Source organism: Salmo salar, chromosome ssa16, assembly GCF_905237065.1.
Source record: "Salmo salar chromosome ssa16, Ssal_v3.1, whole genome shotgun sequence".
NCBI lineage: Eukaryota > Metazoa > Chordata > Actinopteri > Salmoniformes > Salmonidae > Salmo > Salmo salar.
Window position 1 is genome coordinate 64,073,300 of NC_059457.1, and position 24,836 is coordinate 64,098,135.

Consider the following 24,836-nt stretch of genomic DNA (forward strand, 5'->3'; position numbering starts at 1 on the left):
GATGTTCAAGAGGTGGACATTGAGGAGGTCCAGGGAGAAGACGTGGAAGGCTGAGAGGAAGACAACCAAAGCTTTAGTTTCTAGACTATCATTTTACACATATGTTGAAAATGTTTTTGGGAGATGCGATGGATCATTGGGGATCATTCAATATTCCCTTTTGTTCAGTGAAATCATCCCATGTGAAGAGTCAACTCATTTAAAGTACAATTTGTAACTTAATTGTTTTCTATTGGAAGGATTTAATCATTTGTAATTATGTCTACTTATGATAAGGTAAAAGGTTTATGTTTCTGTCTCCATATGATATGGTAAATATATCCAGTGCAAAAAACATAATTTTAAATGGTATTAATATTCATTTGCATATATTCCCCGTTAATTCCCACGGGAAGTTTCCATCTCTGAATATTCCCCAAAATGTGCAACCCTACTCGCCAATGTCCCGTTTCTAGACAACAAGGTGGACGAAATTAGGACAAGGGTTGCCTTCCAGAGCGACATCAAAGATTTTAACATTCTCTGTTTCACGGAAACATGGCTCGCTCGGGATATGTTGTCGGAGTCGGTACAGCCATCGGGTTTCGTCATGCGTCACACCCACATAAACATCTCTCTGGGAAGAAGGGCTTCATGATTAACCTCTCTAGGGTACGTGGGACGAAATCGTCCCACACTATTCAACAGCCAGTGACAAATCAGAGCGCCAAATTTAAAACCACAAAATGACATAATTCAAAGTTCTCAAACATAGGACTATTTTACACCATTTGAAAGATAACTCTCGTTTATCTAACCACATTGTCCGATTTCAAAAAGGCTTTACAGCGAAAGCAAAACATTAGATTATGTCATGAGAGTACCCTGCCAAAAATAATCACACAGCCATTTTCAAAGCAAGCATATATGTCACAAAAACCAAAACCACAGCTAAATGCAGCACTAACCTTTGATGGTCTTCATCAGATGACACTCCTAGGACATTATGTTATACAATACATGCATGTTTTGTTCAATCAAGTTCATATTTATATCAAAAACCAGCTTTTTACATTAGCATGTGATGTTCAGAACTAGCATACCCACCGAAAACTTCCGGTGAATTTACTAAAAATACTCATGAATAACATTCACAAAATACATAACAATTATTTTAACCTCTCTGGGCTACGTAACAGCCAGTTGAATCCTGTGGCGCGATTTTCAAAACCTTTGAAATGCTATTACTTCAATTTCTCAAACATATGACTATTTTACAGCTATTTAAAGACAAGACTCTCGTTAATCTAACCACACTGTCCGATTTCAAAAAGGCTTTACAACGAAAGCAAAACATTAGATTATGTCAGCAGAGTACCAAGCCAGAAATAATCAGACACCCATTTTTCAAGCTAGCATATAATGTCACAAAAACCCAGAAGACAGCTAAATGCAGCACTAACCTTTGATGATCTTCATCAGATGACAACCCTAGGACATTATGTTATACAATACATGCATGTTTTGTTCAATCAAGTTCATATTTATATAAAAAAACAGCTTTTTACATTAGCATGTGACGTTCAGAACTAGCATACTTCCGGGGAATTCGCTAACAATTTACTAAATTACTCACGATAAACGTTCACAAAAAGCATAACAATTATTTTAAGAATTATAGATACAGAACTCCTCTATGCACTCGATATGTCCGATTTTAAAATAGCTTTTTGGTGAAAGCACATTTTGCAATATTCTAAGTACATAGCCCAGGCATCACGGGCTAGCTATTTAGACACCCGGCAAGTTTAGCACTCACCAATATCAGATTTACTATTATAAAAGTTTGATTACCTTTTGTTGTCTTCGTCAGAATGCACTCCCAGGACTGCTACTTCAATAACAAATGTTGGTTTGGTCCAAAATAATCCATCGTTATATCCGAATAGCGGCGTTTTGTTCGTGCGTCCCAGACACTATCTGAAATGGTAAATCAGGGTCGCGCGCATGGCGCAATTCGTGACAAAAAAAATCTAAATATTCCATTACCGTACTTCGAAGCATGTCAACCGCTGTTTAAAATCCATTTTTATGCTATTTTTCTCGTAAAAAAGCGATAATATTCTGACCGGGAATGTCCATTTAGCTAAACAGAGGAAAGAAAACACAGCTTTCGGTCGACGCGGGCACGAGCCTGAGTCTCACAGTACTGTAACCAGCCACTACCCAAACGCGCTACTTTTTTTCAGCCAGAGCCTGCAAAGCCACGATTCTGCGTTTTGCCGCCTTCTGAGAGCCTATGGCAGCCGTAGGAAGTGTCACGGGACAGCTAAGATCCTCACTCTTCAATAAACAGAGACAAGAAGAACGACACCTTGTCAGACAGGCCACTTCCTGCATGAAACCTTCTCAGGTTTTTGCCTGCCAAATGAGTTCTGTTATACTCACAGATACCATTCAAACAGTTTTAGAAACTTTAGGGTGATTATTATAGATACAGAACTTCTTTATGCAATCGCTATGTCAGATTTTAAAATAGCTTTTCGGCGAAAAGCACATTTTGCAATATTCTGAGTACATAGCCCGGCCATCACGGCTAGCTAATTTGACACCCACCAAGTTTGGCCCTCACCAAACTCAGATTTACTATAAGAAAAATTGGATTACCTTTGCTGTTCTTCGTCAGAATGCACTCCCAGGACTTCTACTTCAACAACAAATGTTGTTTTGGTTACAAATAATCCATAGTTATATTCAAATACCTCCATTTTGTTCGTGCGTTCAGGTCAGTATCCGAAGGGTGACGCGCATTTCGTGACAAAAAATGTCAAAATATTCCATTACCGTACTTCAAAGCATGTCAAACGCTGTTTAAAATCATTTTTATGCGATTTTTCTCGTAAAATAGCGATAATATTCCAACCGGGCGACCGTTGTATTCATTCAAAGGCTGAAAAAAAAATGGAATTCTCATGAACGCGCATCTCCAGTGTCACTGTTCCCAGCCTGACCACTCACAAACAGAGCTCATGTACTTCGCCCAGAGACGGCAGACACCCCATTACACTTTCTGGCGCCTTCTGAGAGCCAATGGAAGCCTTAGAAAATGTCACGTTACAGCAGAGATGCTGATTTTTTGATAGAGATGCCACAGAAGGAGAACAAATTGTCGGACAGGGCACTTCCTGTATGGAATCTTCTCAGGTTTTGGCCTGCCATATGAGTTCTGTTATACTCACAGACACCATTCAAACAGTTTTAGAAACGTTAGAGTGTTTTCTATCCAAATCTACTAATTATATGCATATTCTCGTTTCTGGGCAATAGTAACCAGTTTAAATCGGGTATTTTTTTTATCCGGCCGTGCAAATACTGCCCCCTAGCCCCAACAGGTTAACGACTCATGGTGTAATCATTACAACATACATGAACTCAAGTCCTTTTGTTCACTTGACCTAGAATTCCTTACAACCGACCACATTATCTCCTAAGAGAATTCTCTTCGGTTACAGTCACAGCCGTGTATATTCGCCCCCCCCAAGCAGATAACACGACAGCCCTCAAGGAACTTCACTGGACTCTATGTAAACTGGAAACCATATATCCTGAGGCTGTATTTATTGTAGCTGGCGATTTTATCAAAGCTAATTTGAGAACAAGGCAACCTAAATTCTATCAGCACATTGACTGTAGCACTCGCATGGGCAATACACTGGATCACTGCTACTTTAACTTCCGCGATGCGTACAAGGCCCTCCCCCGCTCTCTTTTTGGCAGATCTGACCACGACTCCATTTTGCTCCTACCGTCCTATAGGCAGAAACGGCATTTGCGCAAAACTGAAAGCGCAAACCACCGCAATCAACCATGGAAAGATGACTAGGAATATTGCAGAATATATAAACCGTGTAGTTATTCACTCCGCAAGGCAATCAAACAAGTGAAATGTCGGTGTAGGGACAAAGTGGAGTTGCAATTCAACTGCTTAGACACGAGATGTTTGTGGCAGGGTCTACAGGCAATTACTGACTACAAAAAGAAAACCAGCCACGTCACAGACACCGTCTTGCTTCCAGACAAACTAAACACCTTCTTTGCCCGCTTTAAGGATAATACAGTGCCACCGACGCAGCCCGCTACTACCTTCCGTGGTCGAAGTGAGTAAGACATTTAAACGTGTTAACCCTCGCAAGGCTGCTGGCCCAGACAGCATCCCTAGCCAAGTCCTCAGAGCAGGCGCAGACCAGCTGGCTGGTGTGTTTACGGACATATTCAATCACTCCCTATCTCAGTCTGCTGTCCCCACATGCTTCAAGATGACCACCATTGTTCCTGTACCCAAGACGGCAAAGATAACTGAACTAAATGACTATCGCCCCGTAGCACTCACTTCTATCATCATGAAGTGCTTTGAGACTAGTCAAGGATCATATCACCTCCACCTTACCTGCCACCCTAGACCCACTTCAGTTTGAATACCGCCCCAACAGGTCCACAGACGATGCAATCACACTGCACACTGCCCTATCCCATCTGGACAAGAGGAATACCTACTGTGCCTTGCAAAATGATTCATCCCCCTTGGCGTTTTTCCTATTTTGCTGCATTACAACCTGTAATTTAAATTCATTTTTATTTGGATTTCATGTAATGGACATACACAAAATAGTCTAAATTGGTGAAGTGAAAAAAATTACTTGTTTCAAAAATTCCAAAAATACAAAAAAAGTGAAAAGTCGTGCGTGCATATGTATTCACCCCCTTCGCTATGAAGCCCCTAAATAAAATCTGTTGCAACCAATTACCTTCAGAAGTCACATAATTTGTTAGATTGCACACAGGTGGACTTTATTTAAGTGTCATATGATCTGTCACATGATCTCAGTATATATACACCTGTTCTGAAAGGCCCCAGAGTCTGCAACACCACTAAGCAAGGGGCACCACCAAGCAGGCAGATCAGGGTTGGGTTATAAAAAGATATCCAAAACTTTGAACATCCCACGGAGCACCATTAAATCTATTATAAAAAAAATGTGAAGAATATGGCACCACAACAAACCTGCCAAGAGAGGGCCGCCCACCAAAACTCATGGACCAGGCAAGGAGGGCATTAATCAGAGAGGGAACAAAGAGACCAAAGATAACCCTGAAGGAGATTGAAGTTTCTGTCCATAGGACCACTTTAAGCCATACACTCCACAGAGCTGGGCTTTATGGAAGAGTAGCCAGAAAAGCCATTGCTTAAAGAAAAAAATAAGCAAACGCATTTGGTGTTCGCCAAAAGGCATGTGGGAGACTCCCCAAACACATGGAAGAAGGTACTCTGGTCAGATGAGACTAAAATTGAGCTTAATGGCCATAAAGAAAACACCATGTCTGGCGCAAACCCAACACTTCCCATCACCCTGAAAATACCATCCCCACAGTGAAGCATGGTGGTGGCAGCATCATGCTGTGGGGATGTTTTTCCATCGGCAGCGACAGGGGAAACTGGTCAGAATTCAAGAAATTATGGATGGCACAGATTCTTGAGGGAAACCCATTTCAGTCTTCCAGAGATTTGAGACTGGGATGGAGGTTTACCTTCCAGCAGGACAATGACCCTAAGTATACTGCTAAAGCAACACTTGAGTGGTTTAAGGGGAAACATTTAAATGTCTTGGAATGGCCTAGTCAAAGTCCAGAATTCAATCCAATTGAGAATCTGTGGTATGACTTAAAGATTGCTGTATACCAGAGGAACCCATCCAACTTGAAGGAGCTGGAGCAGTTTTACCTTGAAGAATGGGCAGAAATCCCAGTGGCTAGATGTGCCAAGCTTATAGAGACATACTCCAAGAGACATGCAGCTGTAATTGCTCCAAAAGGTGGCTCTACAAAGTATTGACTTTGGGGGGTGAATAGTTATGCACGCTCAAATATGTTGTATCTTCAAAGTGGTAGGTATGTTGTGTAAATCAAATGATACAAACCCCCCCAAAAATCAATTTAAATTTCAGGTTGTAAGGCAACAAAATAGGAAAAATGCCAAGAGGGGTGAATATTTTTTTTGCAAGCCACTATGTAAGAATGCTGTTCATTGACTACAGCTCAGCATTCAACACCATAGTACCCTCCAAGCTCATCATTTAGCTTAAGGACCTGGGTCTCAGCCCAGCCCTGTGCAATTGGATCCTGGACTTTCCGGCGGGCCGGCCCCAGGTGGTGAAGGTAGGAAACAACATCTCAACTTCGCTGATCCTCAACACTGGGGCCCACAAGGGTGCGTGCTCAGCCCCCTCCTGTACTCCCTGTTCACCCATGACTGCGTGGCCATGCACGCCTCCAACTCAATCATCAAGTTTGAAGACGACACAACAGTAGTGGGCTTGATTACCAATGACGATGAGACAGCCTACAGGGAGGAGGTGAGGGCACTCGGAGTGTGGTGTCAGGAAAACATCCTCTCACTTAATGTCAACAAAACAAAGGAGATGATCGTGGACTTCAGGAAATGGGGAGCCCCCCCCCCCCCCATCCACGTCGACGGGACAGTAGTGGAGAAGGTGGAAAGTTTTAAGTTCCTCGGCATACACATCACAGACAAACTGAAATGGTCCACCCACACAGACAGTGTGGTGAAGAAGGCTGAAGAAATTTGGCCTGTCACCTAAAACCTTCACAAACCTTCACAGATGCACAATTGAGAGCAACCTGTCGGGCTGTATCACCGCCTGGTATGGTAACTGCACCGCCCTCAACCGTAAGGCTCCATAGGGTGGTGCGGTCTGCACAACGCATCACCGGGGGCAAACTACCTGCCCTCCAGGACACCTATAGCACCTGATGTCACAGGAAGGCCAAAAAGATCATCAAGGACAACAACCACCCGAGCCACTGCCTGTTAACCCCGCTACCATCCAGAATGCGAGGTCAGTACAGGTGCATCAAAGCTGGGACCGAGAGACTGAAAACAGCTTCTTATTTCAAGGCCATCATACTGTTAAACAGCCATCACTAACACAGAGAGGCTGCTGCCTACATACAGACTCAAATCATTAGCCACTTTATAAATCACTTTATAAATCATCAATATATCTGCAGAAATAAGACATGTCCTGCTTTTGTTACCTGTTTGAGTGTTTAATAGCCTACTGGTTCCGTGCTCACGCAACATGTCAAGTAAACAATTTCACAAATTCGGCTTATTTGCTTTGCTGTAATAAAGGCTTTACACTTTTCTTTTGTTAGAACATTCTCTGACATGATTTATCATTTATTTAGTGTTTACACTGTTCCAAATTGTCAAAACTATTTATAATGCTCCTTTTTCTTGATCTCCTTATTGTTGTTATTATTATGATCATAAGTAATGTCATTATCATTGGAATGCTTAGTATAGCAGCCTTGTATAACCACCACTGACTGAGCTGTAGGCCTAAAAGCACCTCCTGTTTAGTCTTAATACCGTAACTTACTTATATTTCAATCAGTCATTCATTTGTTCATGTCATCACACAGCATACGAGTCATTCATGATTTGAAATGCAGTCAAGCATTTTAGTTTTAAAATTAAATAAAGCAAGCCTTGAATAATTAGCTTAAACAATAAATAAAATGTTCCATTTTGGAAATTGCTTTCACGAATGAATGCAACTGTTTTTAGTCTTTGCTGTAATAAAGGCCTAACATAAAAACGCTACAACAGACTTTATTTACTGTTTACATTGTTCCAAACGGTCAGAAAAATTATATTGTATTCTATACAGCATCTGTTTGGCACACATAATATGCACACAGCGCTTGCTCCTTACCTTCTTTTTCTTGATCTCCAGTGTTTTCCACAACTAGTCAAATTTATTCCACACATCTGAATTGCCCTTTACTACCTCAGAAACCAGTAAACATTCCCTTGTTTCGCGTTTATTTGTCATGTAATTTACATTTTAGTCATTTAGCAGACACTCTTATCCAGAGCGACTTCTAGTTAGTGCATTCATCTTAAGATAGCTAGCTGGGACAACCACATATCACAGGCATAGAAAGTACATTTTTCCTCAATGTAGCTGTCAGTAGAGTAAGAGCTGGGAGGGGGGTTGGGGGGGTCAAGTGTATAATTGTGTTTTTTTTTGGGGGGGGTTGAGGTGAGGAGGATTATTTAAGATACTGTTTGAAGAGATAGGGTTTCAGATGTTTTCGGAAGATGGGCAGGGACTCTGCTGTCCTAGCTTCAGGGGGAAGCTGGTTCCACCGTTGGGGTGCCAGGACAGAGAAGAGCTTGGACTGGGCTGAGTGGGAGGGCCAAGAGACCTGAGGTGGCAGAATGGAGTACTCGGGTTGGGGTGTCCTTTACATCTATTTCGCTGTTACGGTGTTCAGAGTTTATGACCAATGTATTGATGTGATTATGATATGCTATAAGTCAGGCCCCATTGTGCCCTTTTCGGACCGGATTAGTTTTACTGGCGGAGGTCGGGTAATGTAATTATGTGCACGATCACAAAACACCACACAACACCACCACATTGTAGGACGTACTGCGAATCGCTAAAAAATCTAATTGATGGTTTGGTATGGTTTAAAAACTTGGGAACCAGTCTTGAGTTATCTGTGTGGTCCTATCACCTGGACATATTGAAATATTATATCTTCATGCCTAGAATAAAAACCTCCAGGCTTCTGTCATAACTGTCAATTTATTTATTTTTAAAAATATTAAAATTACGGTGGGCAGTTTTGAAAAAATCTAATCCTTCCCGAATCGTCCTCTGGAATAACGGACGTTCTGGAGTTATAATTACATAACCAACGTTCTCTAGTAATACTAGTCCCATGCCAATAGGTCTTTGTTCAAGTGCATGCAATACATACATGTGTCACGTAAAGAGAGCAAGGGTTGAGGGAATAGGGAATGTTCTTCCTGAACAAATGAGGGATTTTGGTAACATAACTTTACAGTCAGAAATGGCTGTAATTATATTGCAGCTTCAGCAACACGGGCAGTACGATAAGCACTTTGATATTCAGTGGTGGTCACTGCAGCAGGGAGGAGAGAGAGAGACACTTACTGCTTTTTTTTTTACACAGCGCAGCAAGTCTGAGCCTGGCCCGGCACAATCAAATCAAATTGCTGTTCGGACTCCCTCTAGTCATTTGTGTGTCTTAATTATTTAATCAGGCAGTGTGCTTAAAGCATCAGACAAGTTCAGTGAATATATTCGATTTGATTAAAACACATAGGATGTGTCAATATATGGAAAAATACACATTTTAATATTTCGACCCATCGATTGGAACAGACGACTCTTGATCAACCAAGATTTTATTTTTTTGGGGGGGGGGGACAGCCCTAGTTGGGATATACGTGAAGAAGGGGACATTAGGGTTGTGGCATTAAAACCTGTTAATTAAAAAGAAAGAATGCATGTGGTGCATTTATATTTGTGTCATTGTGGCTAGACAGACTGACATTGTGGCCTATGGTGGTGTGCAGTGAAGGTCTATTTGCATAGATAAAGTGACACAGTCAGTCTGCCACTACGACCTGTAGTGTGTGTTTAATGTGATGTGATCCTGCAGCCTGGCACAGTGTGGTGGGCATGCTGACACTGGGTGTCTGGCCTCTGGATGTGGGCCAGAGAGAAACAGAGCCTGCTATGTGACCAGACTAAAGGCTGCTGCTCTACCTTTAAAGAGCCGGCTCCTATTCTGCCCTGCCTTGCCCAGTGACGGTATTACGTCTCTCTGGCTGACCACGGGTGCTTTTCAAGGGGCTTCATCTCCTCGCCTCTTCTTGTGATGGGAGAAAACATTTATACAGTTATTAGGGTATTATTTTGGGTGGGGACTAGGAGAGGAAGCAACTTTACACCATTTAGCCCCAGCCAGACTGAACACCAGGACCTAGTGTCTGGAGGTCTGTACATTGATCTGTGTCCCTGCTTGCCCTTTCCCCTCCTCTGACTGTGACTTCATAGACACATGAGACTGTCTGCTGTGGAAGGGGAGTCACTGTCGTTCCATAGAGAGGGTGGTGCTCATTAGGGCATGCAACAGATTATTATACTTTTTTTAACTGGGTGGTTTGAGCCCTGAAAGCTGGTTGGTTGAAAGCTGTGCTATTTCATGTAATTTTACTGCTCTAATTACATTGGTGACCTAATAGCAATAAGGCACCTTGGTAGTTAGTGGTATATTGCCAATATACCATGGCTAAGGGCTCCACGTTGCATTGTGCCAAAGAACAGCCCTTATACCACACCTCCTCGGGCGTTATTGCTTAACTGTACCATTCCGGAAAATACACAATTGCTACTTGTATACTGTTTAATTCCCACCATCTAATGGTTAATCAGGGTCCTAAGTGGTCTGGCTGAAACAACATCTCATTTAGACGCATGCAGCCATGGCACAAATTGGCACAAATGACATACCCCATCTAAAAAATCACTAATTGTTATGACATTAGTGTCATATTTTTCCAGCCCAACATCATAGCCTACCACATGATTTACAGATAACCTGTGTTTTTCTGAGTTCATTTAGCGAATACTGGCAAATGCATAAAATAGGCAGACACACACACACTGTCACTTGGGACTGAGCAGTTAAGCAGTCACTACCTGTTGCTGTCAAACCAATCATTTATTTACATGGTCAGGGGGGAACAAGGGAAGGATCCAATCACCTGCCTTTTGTGTGGGCCGATGCGCCAATCAGAGGTGAAATTTAGGGGCTGCTGTTGCCGTAGTAAGAAAGGCAGGAGAGTGAGTCATCCTTTGTGTGGGGCTTATTTTAGAGCATGGCTCTATCAGGAAGTGTTTGTGTGTGTGTGTGCGACTGTGTGTCTTGAGAAGACTTAATAAGGCTGAGCACAGGGATCCAACACCTCTAAGCCTGACTTGGCCTTTTTAATTTCCTGTGTGGTAGGAACAGATGATATAGAGTTAAAACATATACACAAATATTTAGAATACCTGCTCTTTCCATGACGTAGACTGACCAGGTGAATCCAGGTGAAAGCTGTGATCCCTTATTGATGTCACTTGTAAAATCCACTTCAGTGTAGATGAAGGGGAGGAGACAGGTTGAAGAAGGATTTTTAAGCCTTGAGACAATTGAGACATGGATTGTGTAATTGTGCCATTCAGAGTGTGAATGGGCAAGACAAACGGGGGTTTTAACAGGGTATGGTATTAGGTGCCAGGCGCACCGGTTTGTGTCAAGAACTGCAACACTGCTGGGTTTTTCATGCTCAACAGTTTCCTGTGTGTATCAAGAATGGTCCAACACCCAAAGGACATCCAGCCAACTTGCCACAACTGTGGGAAGCATTGGAGTCAACATGGGCCAGCATCCCTGTGGAACGCTTTCGACACCTTGTAGAGTCCATGCCCCGACGAATTGAGGCTGTTCTGAGGCCAAACGGGAGGGCTGGGTGGAGGGCATGCAACTCAATATTAGTACACTGTTCTTAATGTTTTGTACACTCAGTGTATATGTGATCATTCTTAATCTTTTAGTGGTTCATTGAAGACATCTGCAGGGACGGATTCATAGAAAAAGTGTGATATCCCATTGCCCTAACTAGAACAGTCATCTGTTCCTCTGATGCCCTGCCAAAAAAAACAACCATCTGACTCCCTTGATGTAAAGTCTAGCTTACGTGTCTCTGCCAGATCATACAGTAACCGTTTTTCTTATTTTTTTTCTCTCTCACTGTCTGTCTGGCCTGCTTAGTCACCCAGCGAGCCCTGGGTCGTGTTCATTAGGCACACGATGGAAAATATGTTTTGCAACGGAAAACGAAAATGTGCCTTTCTTATTGGTCCAGGTAGCGCCTCAACGTTTCAGTTTGTTTTCTTCCGTTTGGTGCCTAATGAACAAGAACCATGTTACATTGTGATCACTCCAAAGGAATTCATACGTGCTTCTAACCTCCTCAGCCAACTGTCCCAAGTCTGACCCATACTCTAAATGTCTCTGCGTGTGTGTTACAGAAGGACGAGGTGTATCTCAACCTGGTTTTGGACTACGTTCCTGAGACTGTGTACAGAGTGGCTAGACACTACAGCCGAGCCAAACAGACCCTCCCCATGGTCTATGTGAAGGTAAGACCCCCTCAAGTCTATCGCTTCATCAAGATACTACTCTCTGTATGTTTCTTTTTAGATCAGTGTTTCTCAACTCAGGTCGAGCACCCAACAGCACACATTTTTGTTGTAGCCCCAGACAAAACACCCAATTTAACTCATCGAGGGCTTGATGATTAATTGACAAGTTGAATCCGATGTTCTTGTCCAGGCCTTTTAATAAAAATGTGTACTGTTTGGGGACTGGAGTTGAGAAACACTGCTTTAGATGCAATATGTGGTAGACATGGGTCAAATACAAACGTCAAATACTTGAGCTGTTCTTGATTTAGTTTGCTCGGTACAGGGCCTCCCGACTGGCGCAGCGGTTTAAGGCACTGCATCGCAGAGCTAGAGGCGTCACTACAGACCCGGGCTCGATCCCAGGCTGTGACCCATGACGCGGCGCACAATTGGCCCAGGGTGTTGGCCGGCCGGGGTGTCCTTGTCCCATCACGCTCTAGTGACTCAATGTGGCGGGGCGATTTCGTGCACGCTGACTTCGGTCGCCAGCTGTAGGGTGTTTCTTCCGACACATTGGTGCGGCTGGCTTCCGGGTTAAGCGAGCAGTGTGTCAAGAAGCAGTGCGGCTTGGCGGGGTCGTGTTTCGGGGGACGCATTGCTCTGGACATTTGCCTCTCTCGAGTCCGTACGGGAGTTGCAGCAATGGGATAAGACTAACTACCAATTGGATATCACGAAATTGGGGAGAAAAAAGGGGTACAAATAAAAATGTTTGCCCGGTACTGTAGAACCAGCAGAATAGTCTCGCGCAATGTGTGGTAGTGGGATGGTTGTGTGTCTGGGCAGGCAGACAGTCCTTTGGGCATTTCCCTCCCGTCCTCCTCATCATGCTGTCCTGCGTCATCGTGTAGCGGCCAGTTGAGATGCCGTCAGCGGCCTTATTATAGCGCCCCCACCGTCTCTGCCTTTCCAACTTGCCACTTAAGGAAGTGGAAGTAGTGGCATAAACAAAGGGCTGGACTGGAGTCAGAGCCAGGGACCGCTGGCTGAGGCTTCTGGGGGATTTGGACATTGGCACGCTGTTATTTTTAGCCCATTGAATTCGAGGGAGCAGGAATTGCCTCTGCTCTATAGGCCTACCACTCATGTCATTATGTGTAGCTAGCTTAGAGCATGTACTAAGTTGTTTGTGTCCACATCTCTCTCTGCAGATGTACATGTACCAGCTCTTCCGGAGCTTGGCCTACATCCATTCCTTTGGGATCTGCCATCGGGACATCAAGCCTCAGAACCTGCTGTTGGACCCGGAGACAGCCGTGCTCAAGCTCTGTGACTTTGGCAGGTGGGCTGGAACATTGAAAGCCATATTGATGGAGGAGCATAGACCCAACCTAGCCCAGCTCATAGAAATATAATTACTAGAATGGACAAAGCCCCTCAGGCTTACACAACAGCAATTTGCTGTGGTCTGTGCCTGAGTTCTAGTAAGAATTTTTATTTGAGATGGACTAGGTTAGGGTTGTGTCTGAAGATGTGTCTGAGAACGTTACTAGCTTCGTTACCTTGCTTCCTCCATCCTTTTTTCCTTTGAGAGGAATTGAGCAAACTGCTAACTGGTATACATAAAAGAAAGTGCAGTTTCAAGTCTCAAATCCTCCTTTTGACCATCCTTACCCACCATCTTTCCTTCCTTCCTGCCTTCCTTCCTTCATCCTTGGTTATCTTTGGCAGTGCGAAGCAGCTGGTCCGTGGTGAGCCCAATGTGTCCTACATCTGCTCACGGTACTACAGAGCCCCCGAGCTCATCTTTGGGGCCACTGACTACACCTCCAGCATAGGTACGCTTCCAATACTAACACCTTAAGCTGACTACACCTCCCATTACTAACACCTTACACTGACTACACCTCCCATTACTAACACCTTACACTGACTACCTACACGTTACACCAACTATACATCCAGCAAATGTACACTCCTACTACTAGTGTGTGTGTGTGGGTGTGCAAGTCTGTGTGTGAGTCCTCACAGTATTTCTCCATCCTCTGCAGATGTATGGTCCGCTGGCTGCGTTCTAGCAGAACTGTTGCTAGGGCAACCCATTTTTCCCGGCGACAGTGGGGTGGATCAGTTGGTGGAGATCATCAAGGTAAAAACACCTGCCTTCAAATGTCAACAGAACGGACGGTAAGCCGGACCGTCAACCAAAAGAATGCACAGAGATACCGTGACGAGATCCTGAGGCCCATTGTCGTGCCATTCATCCGCCTCCATCACCTCATGTTTCAGCATAAGGCATGGCCCCATGTCGCAAGGATCTGTACACAATTCCCTGGATGCTGAAAATGTCCCAGGTCTTCCATGGCCTGCATACCAGACATGTCACCTATTGAGCATGTTTGGGATGCTCTGGATCAACCTGTACGACAGCTCTTTCCAGTTCCCGCAAATATCCAGCAACTTCTCACAGCCATTGTAGAGGAGTAGGACAACATTCCACAGGCCACAATCAAAAGCCAACTATGCGAAGGAGATGTGTGCATAAGTTAAATGGTGGTCACATCAGATACTGACTGGTTTTCTGATCCACGTCCCTACCTTTTCTTTTAAGGTTTCTGTAACCAACAGATGCATATCTGTATTCCCTGTCATGTGAAATCCATAGATTAGGGCCTAATTTATTTATTTAAAATGACTTATTTCCTTATATGAACTGTAACTCACTAAAATCGTTGACATTTTTGCATGTTGCGTTTTATATTTTTGTTTAGTGTACATATTGTACATAAAACATCAAATATTTGTTATATACACGCATATAAAATATTGATGAAAAAATGTATTTTCAGGACACACTTAAAATTAATGATCAAGCAAAACAAAACCTGTATGTGAATGTGAATATTATGTCATTAATCGCTTACATTTAAGTACTACATTTCCCAGAATGCATTAGTTTATCCCTCAAGTTGACCCTAGAGCCAAACAAAAAGAAGCCAAACAAATGAAATGGTTGGTGGAAATATAATTGGCTATTCTAAGCACTAAGGTTAAGAGTATGAGCATTGTTTCTAGAGAAAACCAATGTATTCTTTGGTATCTGTGTGACCTGTCAGATTCAATGAGTCTCTCATGTTCTATGACTGAGTGGAATTTCTTTGAGTTAAATTATATTTCCTGCCACTCAAATTCTACATCCTGTGGGGTGTGGCCATTCCAATTTAGAATTTCAACTGATGAGTTGAATGGGAGTCAATTCCCAAATTTGGAATTGAGAATAACCCTGGTGGTAATGTAACTAATGTCATGAGTGATTAACTTCTGTTTTGCCATGCAAGTACCAAGTACACACCTGATACTTCAAATGTACATAGTTGTACATATCGATGGGAAAACGGTTCCTCTGTCTCCGTGTCTCCCCAGGTTCTCGGCACTCCCACTCGGGAGCAGATCAGAGAGATGAATCCCAACTACACTGAGTTTAAGTTCCCTCAGATCAAGGCACACCCATGGACTAAGGTGAGTCAACAGGTACAGGAACTGTTTTTTACTATTTTAAAATCTCAGTCGCCTACATCTGAGTGTCTTCTTTCTCTGTCGCTGAGTGAAAATGTAATTTAAGAGGAAGTTCGGATTCTCCCCGTCTTCAAATCTCACTCATGCATCAGTGAACTCCAGTGTTCTTGAGTTAAGCATGTTAAACACTTTCACACGGTCACCAGCCCCAGGGGCAAGCAGAGGAACAGCAGTGTACACACAAATACTCACACAGAGCTCATTTTAGAATCTGCAGGTTGAACAGCATGTGCTCAGTGGGTGCAGGACTCACAATGTACCTCGCCACATTGGTGACAAAAGGGACAGCTGGTCCAAATTCGCTGACTATTGCTCTCCCCATAGGCTCTAACCCTTGAGTGTTTCCACATCTGAAGGGTTGGATAAGTATTCCACCTTTCCAAATCTGCACACATCGAAGGGTTACATGCTCATTGGTTTTTAGGAGCATATACCCACGTGGGTGATTGAAAAATGAACTTAGGTCCACACTCCGGTCGGTTGTAGTAATGCTGTAAAGTTGGTTGCCAACCGTCATATAAAGTCCAAAGAAGCCTGAAGGAAGGAGGAGAGATGACGGGAAACGTATTCGGTTTACCGTTTTTATCTGTGGATTAATTGTCGGAGTAGAGGACCTTGTGCATTTCAGGTAAAATAACAACCCAATGTTTATATACCAGGACAAATTAGCTAGCAACGGCAAACTTGCTAGCTAAATTGCTATAAATGTTTAATGCTTTTTGACCTGTACCCAAATTAATATAATTGGTTCAGAGTTTGTTTTGATATTTCAACCTGCGTGTCCTGATCGCTTCTGGTGTGGGTGAACAAAATCAACTTGCGCGCGATGGCGCATGCGGTTTGGTCAGTATGTTAGGGCCAAGGGGAAGGGATACAGTTAGGGAGGTAATTGGGACTGCAATATTTGGCCCATGGTTTTACACCAGCTCTCTCCTCTGCAAGAGACAATTTATGCTTGATCTGAAAATGTGGTCGAAGGTGCCGTGTGGGTGGTGTGGCCAAGTTGAGCTCCGTACTGCATCTCTTTGCGCCTTTCAAATTCTGTAACAATGCGGAGGGCTCCGTATGGCTCCGCATTGACATGATTGGTTGATGGTAGGAGAGGGCAGGAGGTCCTGTATAAACACAAACTCACGTCTTCCTTCAAAATAGCTCTGCGCTGCTCGGTGAAGCGTAAGAAGTATGAATGCCCTGACTTCTGCAGAGGCCGTATCACCTTAAATGCTGCACGACCAATGCAGAGATTGGGATTGACCATGTAGCGCCTTTAAGATATGTTTATACTCCCTCTGGGGGTGTAGTACTGCACTGCACAGTCCTCTGGCCTGTTGGTGTCTGAATAAAAGTGAATCTACTAGACATTTTAGGTCCCACTTTAAACAGTCACTTCAAAGGTTTAATGAAGCCTTTATAAACCCTTAATAAGTCTATAAATGCTTCAGAAACCATTCGTAGGCAAAAAAACATCAGATGTAAGAACCATATATATGTATATATATATATATATATATATACATATACACTAATATATATGTAAAGTTGTTTAAAGTGGAGCAAGATTTTAAAACCCTGTCATTACACCTGTAGTGTCGTGTATATACAGTGCCTAGTGAAAGTCTTCACCCTTGCACATTTTGCAGCCTTAGATTTAAATGGAAAAAAAATTATATTGGGATTTTGCACAGGCACTGTATAATATTTAGCTGTCATTGGTTTACCAGGTGTAGGGTGAAGTTGTCTCTGGACGCTGATCTTTGATCAGTTTTGCATATTCCCCACTAATGCTTAAGGTTAGGATTGGGGGAAGCTGATCCTAGATCTGTACCTAGGGTAATCTTCACCCAGGAGCTTTAGCCGACGTGTCACCTCTAACCTGTGTCATTGACCGGTTTCAGCCTTGTGTGATTGGCTCTCAGGTGTTCCGGCCGCGCACACCCCCTGAGGCCATCGCTCTGTGCTCGCGGCTGCTGGAGTACACGCCCACAGCGCGCTTCACGCCCCTGGAGGCCTGTGCCCACACCTTTTTCGACGAGCTCCGGGACCCCAACCTCAAGCTGCCCAACGGGCGCGAGAAGCCCCTGCTCTTCAACTTCTCCACACAGGGTATGGATGGAGCTCAGACACAGCTCTGTATCTCCTACAGAATTACTAGAATGGACAAAGCCCCTCAGACCACTCCAAATTTGACTGGAACACTCATGGGACCACTAAATATGGATGCCAGTCTACTCATCACAGAACTTTGACTTGAATAGGAATGTCTGTTCTAGTAATTGTATTTCTATACATGCCAAATTTGACTACTGATTAGCGTGGTGGTTGATAATGGGGAATGTGACGATTACTCCATTAGATAATTGTGATTAAGATTGCAATTTGATCACAGTGAATTAATGCTGTGACTATGATTGATGTAATTGTGTCACTATTCCTTGCTGCTTTGTAATACAGGGCTCCCTTGTAAAAGAGAGCTTGGTCTCCATGGCCCTGCTAAAATAAAGGTTAAATATGCAATGATGGTGAATGTGAAAGTTGGCCCTGTGGTTGTAGGCCAAATGGTAGGATGTGTGTCTATAGGTAACTGTATTTGGGTAGTTGGTTCTGTGGTTGTAGGCCAAATGGTAGGATGTGTGTCTATAGGTAACTGTATTTGGGTAGTTGGCTCTGTGGTTGTAGGCCAAATGGTAGGATGTGTGTCTATAGGTAACTGTATTTGGGTAGTTGGTTCTGTGGTTGTAGGCCAAATGGTAGGATGTGTGTCTATAGGTAACTGTATTTGGGTAGTTGGCTCTGTGGTTGTAGGCCAAATGGTAGGATGTGTGTCTATAGGTAACTGTATTTGGGTAGAGAGCCCTGTGGTTGTAGGCCAAATGGTAGGATGTGTGTCTATAGGTAACTGTATTTGGGTAGTTGGCTCTGTGGTTGTAGGCCAAATGGTAGGATGTGTGTCTATAGGTAACTGTATTTGGGTAGTTGGTTCTGTGGTTGTAGGCCAAATGGTAGGATGTGTGTCTATAGGTAACTGTATTTGGGTAGTTGGTTCTGTGGTTGTAGGCCAAATGGTAGGATGTGTGTCTATAGGTAACTGTATTTGGGTAGTTGGCTCTGTGGTTGTAGGCCAAATGGTAGGATGTGTGTCTATAGGTAACTGTATTTGGGTAGTTGGTTCTGTGGTTGTAGGCCAAATGGTAGGATGTGTGTCTATAGGTAACTGTATTTGGGTAGTTGGTTCTGTGGTTGTAGGCCAAATGGTAGGATGTGTGTCTATAGGTAACTGTATTTGGGTAGTTGGTTCTGTGGTTGTAGGCCAAATGGTAGGATGTGTGTCTATAGGTAACTGTATTTGGGTAGTTGGTTCTGTGGTTGTAGGCCAAATGGTAGGATGTGTGTCTATAGGTAACTGTATTTGGGTAGTTGGTTCTGTGGTTGTAGGCCAAATGGTAGGATGTGTGTCTATAGGTAACTGTATTTGGGTAGTTGGCTCTGTGGTTGTAACTGGTAGATGTGGTTGTATCCTGACTCTCCACCCTTCTCACAAAGTGTGCACTTTCACACTTCTTGTCGTGGATGTGACATGGATGGAAACGCCCTCTAGTCACTATTTACACCAATCCAACTCTTTTAAATCCATGATGGCGAGTGTGCAAGTGCAAACTTTGGGAGTATGCAAATGTTGTCCATAGACAGAATGTGACTTACTGAATTTGAGGATGGTGATTGATTACGACGTGGTCATCAATGCATGCTGTGACTCCGGTAGGATGGTGGAGGTAGTCGGGTCTGTAGTTGTAAATCTAAGATGTGCTCTCTGTCTATAGGTGATTGTGTGTGGTGTTTCTTTCTCTCTGCTTCCAGAGTTGTCCAGTAACCCCTCCCTAGCCTCCATCCTCATCCCCGCCCACGCCCGGAATCAGCCCGGGGCCTTCACCCCTACCAACGCCTCCGCACCCTCAGGTCAGTACACCCCCCACCCCCCTGTCTTTCTCTCTCTCTGTCTCTCTCTCACCCTGTCTCTCGTGTCTCTCTCACCCTGCCTCTCCCACTATTGCCATTCCTAAATCAACCCCTGGACACATTTGTATATCTGACAGGGTTGGATAGGTGTAAACTAGGGTTCTTGTGGCAGGGGCTAGGGGTCAGTGGAGGATTGGGAACCTCTCTCTCTCCTCCTCTGTCCTCACCCTCACCTCTCAGGACTCCTGGCTAGAGTCTCTTCTCAGTACTAACCAGGGCCCGCGTTCACAATGCGTCCCAGAGTATAGCGTCTAGAGAGCTGATTTAGGACCAGATTTCCCTGTTACAAAATAATGAATAACTTGATATGGAAAGGGTGGACCTGATCCCAGATCAGCACTGTTACTCTGAGACGCTTTGTGAATAAGGGCCCAGAGCTCCCCTCATTAAAGGCGAGTAGTGTAACGTACTGCTTCCATTTCCAGATGCCAACAGCGGAGACCGTGGCCATACCACCAACGCTGCCTCCGCCTCCAACGCCTCCACCTGAGCCCTCTTCCTGACCCGTCTGCCAGCTGCCCATGCCCCAGCTCCTGGACAACAACAGTGGCATGGCTGCACACCAACCAACTAATAAAGCAAAGCAAGAAAACTGACACCCGACAAAGATGAACGCAAGGAAAACCGAATCGGAACTTCGTTATTCCCCTACCACCTCCACCCTCTCCTCGCCCATCGTTTTAATGTTTGTTTATTTATTTGTACAAAAAGGACAACCGTGATATGTTCTCAACCGTGATATGTTCTCGCTGCTCTTCATCTTTCTGTGCTTTGAAGAGGAGGGGACTGAGTGCGGGTGTGTTTAGTGTAGACATAATGTATAGCTAAATAAGTATACAAAAGTACTCTTCCTTTTTTCTTATGCTACGTATAGTCACCCACTCTCTGTGTAGGAGAGGCCTCTACATGCATCCTGCAACAGCCTTACGTTCAGACTGTGGCCCCTTGGGGCCCCTGTTGACCCCACCCATTCATACATATACATCTGAGGACCTTGATGACATTGTGACTTTTAATAGTTGACCTCGATATCTGTCTGTGTTCAATGTACACATACACAGTTGATATATTGTAGAATTGTGTCAGCTACTCTCTCTCTCCCGGTTCCAAAATCACAATTCTGCTACTGTATGCAGCACCATTTTGTGATTCTGCTCGTAAGGCAACAGTTGTCTCGCACCTCCGCATGTTTTTTGGGTTCGTCCCCGTTTTAGCTGCAGAAATGAGTTTTACCCCGTTTTTCCCCTACGGGTAATGCCGTACCGACAAAACTTTGCCAGAACAGACCTAAGAGCAAGAGATTCTGCTGGTCTTTCATGTGATTTCAATGAAGACCACGACCTCTGTTTTACTTTTCCTGCTGCTTGTCAGATAGACATTATGACTAGTAAAGCCTGGTATTGTTCTGTTTCTTGTTAGGATGGGGTGGGTTTCGGGGACTGGCTATGAAGGATGCTTGGATGAGGGCGTATGCTGTTGATTGTGCTGCATTTCATCACAATCTTTCTTTGTTACCATTCTGTGTCCGAATGTTCCCTATAATTTAGTGCACTGCTTTTGACCACAGTCCACATAGCTCTGGGCAAAAGTAGTAGGGAATAGGGTGTCATTTCAGACGCAGCCCTATGTAATTTTAAACCACTGTTGGAAGTCCTTCCTCATTCTGACTTCACCCTTTCCTGCTCTCCTTTTGCAACTGAAAGTCCTTCCATCCCATCTCTCAACACTTTGAAGACCTATACAAAAAGTACACACAAATGTGTATGTATTTATGTAAGTAGATGCTCCTCACCAAACTGGCTTACGTGTGCGTGTCTTCCTGTGGTATGTATGGTATGTAAATAGGCAGACCCAAGAACTGTTAACGAGCAAAAACAAAACAAAAATGAATGATATAAAGCAGAATACAAAAGAAAAAAACATTCAGGTTAAAAGTTATTGTATAGTCAAACTGTAGATCAGCTTTGTTTTTCTCCTCCAGCCATGTAGTTCAATCTCAACTGTACAGTAGGTGCCAGCTGTATCATTGTAAGAATAACCAGTAATGTATCCAACTCCTATAGGTTGGAGTGCCTTTGCTTCCACTCGTTCGCTCCTCTCTTCCCCAGGTCTCCTCCCTCTATGGTCCTACTTGGAGGCTCTGTTGTGAAATTGCCCTTATGCACAGATCTAGGATCAGCTTGGCCTCCCGAAATCCTAACCATAGTGGGGAAACACAAAACTGACTCGAGACCAGCGTACAGGGCAGCTTCACCCTATTCCTTCGTGGAGTGCTGTTGACTTCCCCTTTCCACCTCTCTGATCTTTCATGTTCCGCAAAGCCAGGCGTCACGCAGACCACACTCATCACATCACCTCGTCACTGTTTCTTTTTGTACGATTGGCTATGTGTCTTTGACTTTGGGATCCCCTTTGGTGGTGGTGAGTTGGGGGAGTTGTATCATTGATTTTCTCAGACACTTTAAAAATACATTCTCTTTCCAGGAAGGTTTGGGGTGGGTTTTAAAATGTGTTTTTATGGTTTTATGAGCGATGCACGTACAACCCCACATGGTTCAGGGGGGGAAGTCTTGTCGTATTCAGTATTACTTTCTCAACTATGGCAATAAACAATTTGTCTGTAGGATTTGTGTGTCCACATTCTCAACAGCACTCTGGGAGAGATGTTATGTAGCACCGATCCTTCATGTTTTTTTATGACATTTTTTAAAGCATATATTTGTATGCTTGCTTGTAATATTTGCATCCGTAAATGTGTTGCTATCCAATCATTTGGCCTGTAAAACAAACAATGTGACCACTTCTTGTGACTTTAAGGATAATATATGTACAAAACACAATGTTTAAAAAATATATATATTAAAAAAAAAAGAAAAAAAGGACTGGGTTATATTCCGAAATTAAGAATTTACAACAGAAAAAACTAACACTACTACTTGAATGCCTCTGTGACTGAAATTTTGATTTCATTTTGAATATAAACCTTTTGTTCTGTGAAGGTATGCTTAATGTCCCCTCTCCCTGTAAATATTTCTGTCTCTGTGACTTGGTTCAGAGAAATAGTTACCTGGTACTGTAATTTGCATTAAATAAACAGTAGGTTAGCCTGGAAATGAACAAACTGTGTCATGTCTTTTGTTATGTTCTCATATGCTACCTGGGTTGTGTTTAGAACAGAGAAAACATTGAAACAGAGTTACTTGAACTTGTATAAGAACACACGTATTTGTTATTCCGTTGCAAAACATTTTCTACAGTACGTTCCCTACTGAGCACGACCCTGTTGTTATCTCAAAGTTGGATGTGTTCCAGTAGGATTAGCCTATCCCATGGTCCTGGTGACGCGCTTGTTTTGAGCCCAAAATTAAGAAAATCTGTCAAATTATAAAATGCAAATCTACCACAGGTTGTGGATTAAGGTATTATAATATAGATAGTTGGACTCACTTCTACATTCCTCTTTCTAAGAAGGGGATTAACATTAAATACATTTCAAATGAACAAAATACATTTCATTTTCAGATTTCACATATATTTCCTTGTTCCCTTAATTTCCTCACCTTTCTGCAGTATTTACACATTTGCCTGAACAATTTACATAAATGTTTTTGAATCTTCATTTAAAGAAATACTGGTGTTAATCTGGATTTGAGGAACTGCTGAACACAGTTGATTTGGATGGTTCTGGATACATTATTAAATATAACAGTACTGCCTCTTCAGTGGTCTGTCTGTTCAATACAAAAGAGCGGTCATTTCCGTTCTTAAAAAATGTACAAGTGACAGACTGCTGCTGATAACAATTTAATACTTTTTTTTTTGCAGGTGTTACGCGTTCGTAAATTCATCAGTTCTTCTGCGCTCTGGCACACTCAGACGAAAGTGCTCTGAATTGGAGTAGATAGCCCGAGTGAATTTACGAAGGCGCCCAATGTGACCTACCTGTGTTGAACTGCATTCCCTCATATTTAAACACTAGCGGCACGCCACTCTACGGGTGGTACATATTTGTGGCATCACAGTCACAAAATAATCAAAAATACAAAACACAGTGGAATCTAAAGTAGCCTACCCCATAGACCTGAATGATGCACTTCTTTTGAGCCCAAAATTGTAGGACGCAAATTCGCCATGCACCAGTTTATGGCTTATGGTATAATAGGTCTAATGTAGATGTTTGCAACTTCAATATATATCATCAGTAAATGTCTAATATAGATTAATCGCAACCTATACAATGTATGTAACGGAGTTGAAAATGACACCAGGGTATTGCTGCTATTCAAGTCAAGGACTGTTGAGCCAAACGGAGGGTACTTCAAGCCGTCTTTCAATGCTAATTTGACTGTTACAATATTATCATATTGAGGAACATAATGTGAAGACATTTTCATTGTCCGAATGTGGCTTTAAGAGACTTCACAATCAGAGATAGAGAGTTGATACACTTTTTGAAATAATGCTGCAGGACATTCACAGGACAGTAAGTCAGACAAACCAGGATTCTGTTTTATGTGTTAGTTCGGTCTTCTCTGCTCTGCTACAACGAGGGATTCCATATTGAACTGAACCCAGATCCCCTCAAACCAATCAGATCAGTTTCCTTTTATTCCCAAAACTAGGAACTCTGTGTAGAATAGCAGTGTAGATGTGAGATATTACCTGATAAGTGTATTTTTTCAATCAATGTCTGAGCAAGTGAATCAGTTGTTGTTCCCATTTCAATCAAACATTTGTAGACTACATTAGAATGACTCACTATGTCTGTGAAAAAAACTTTATGAAAAAATCTTGTCAAAAAGCTTTTGCTTCAAATGTTTTCTTTGTGTGTAATTATTGACTTTAATTACTTACTACTTACCCTCTGGTGGTTTTATCCGTGTAGGATAAATACTTCCACAGCATTATGAGTAAATATAGAAAGTATAAAGATCTACTGAGAGATATTCTTCTCTTTCCAGATAATGTGTTTAGTTTATATTTATATTATATGATATTCCCGTCTGTTTCTTGGTAATAACAGAATCATAACTGGAAAAACAACTCAAAAGTTTCTCAAAATCCAAAACTGCAGCCCAGAAAAGAGAATGGCCATAGGGTAGTTCGTGCCAAAAAAAACAAGCCTCTTAAGAAATGTTATGATATTTTGTAAAAAATTATAATTTGGCTAATGGGCAGCTGTCCCATTTA

The 24,836-nt window shown here is 42.9% G+C and overlaps 2 protein-coding genes across 5 annotated transcripts in view; both read left to right on the forward strand.

Moving 5' to 3' along the window:
• The window catches only part of LOC106574304 (glycogen synthase kinase-3 beta), a 49,326-nt gene extending 26,563 nt beyond the window's left edge, over positions 1–22,763 (forward strand). The window contains exons 4-11 of one of the 4 annotated variants that reach the window (XM_014150116.2): positions 11,961–12,071; positions 13,268–13,398; positions 13,788–13,894; positions 14,108–14,205; positions 15,480–15,587; positions 17,549–17,735; positions 19,488–19,586; positions 20,072–22,763. In XM_014150116.2, coding sequence (XP_014005591.2) covers positions 11,961–12,071; positions 13,268–13,398; positions 13,788–13,894; positions 14,108–14,205; positions 15,480–15,587; positions 17,549–17,735; positions 19,488–19,586; positions 20,072–20,136 — 906 coding nt within the window. In that variant the 3' untranslated portion in view covers positions 20,137–22,763. Of the gene's footprint in view, positions 1–11,960; positions 12,072–13,267; positions 13,399–13,787; positions 13,895–14,107; positions 14,206–15,479; positions 15,588–17,527; positions 17,736–19,487; positions 19,587–20,071 lie in introns of all 4 variants that reach the window. The other 3 variants (XM_014150114.2, XM_014150118.2, XM_014150115.2) reach the window with 3 other exon arrangements.
• LOC123727859 (uncharacterized) lies at positions 17,744–19,478 on the forward strand. The gene is made up of 2 exons (XM_045697576.1): positions 17,744–18,461; positions 18,588–19,478. The coding sequence occupies exons 1-2, from the start codon at positions 18,146–18,148 to the stop codon at positions 19,313–19,315; spliced, it is 1,044 nt and encodes a 347-aa protein (XP_045553532.1). The 5' UTR covers positions 17,744–18,145; the 3' UTR covers positions 19,316–19,478.
• Positions 22,764–24,836: the final 2,073 nt, after the last annotated feature.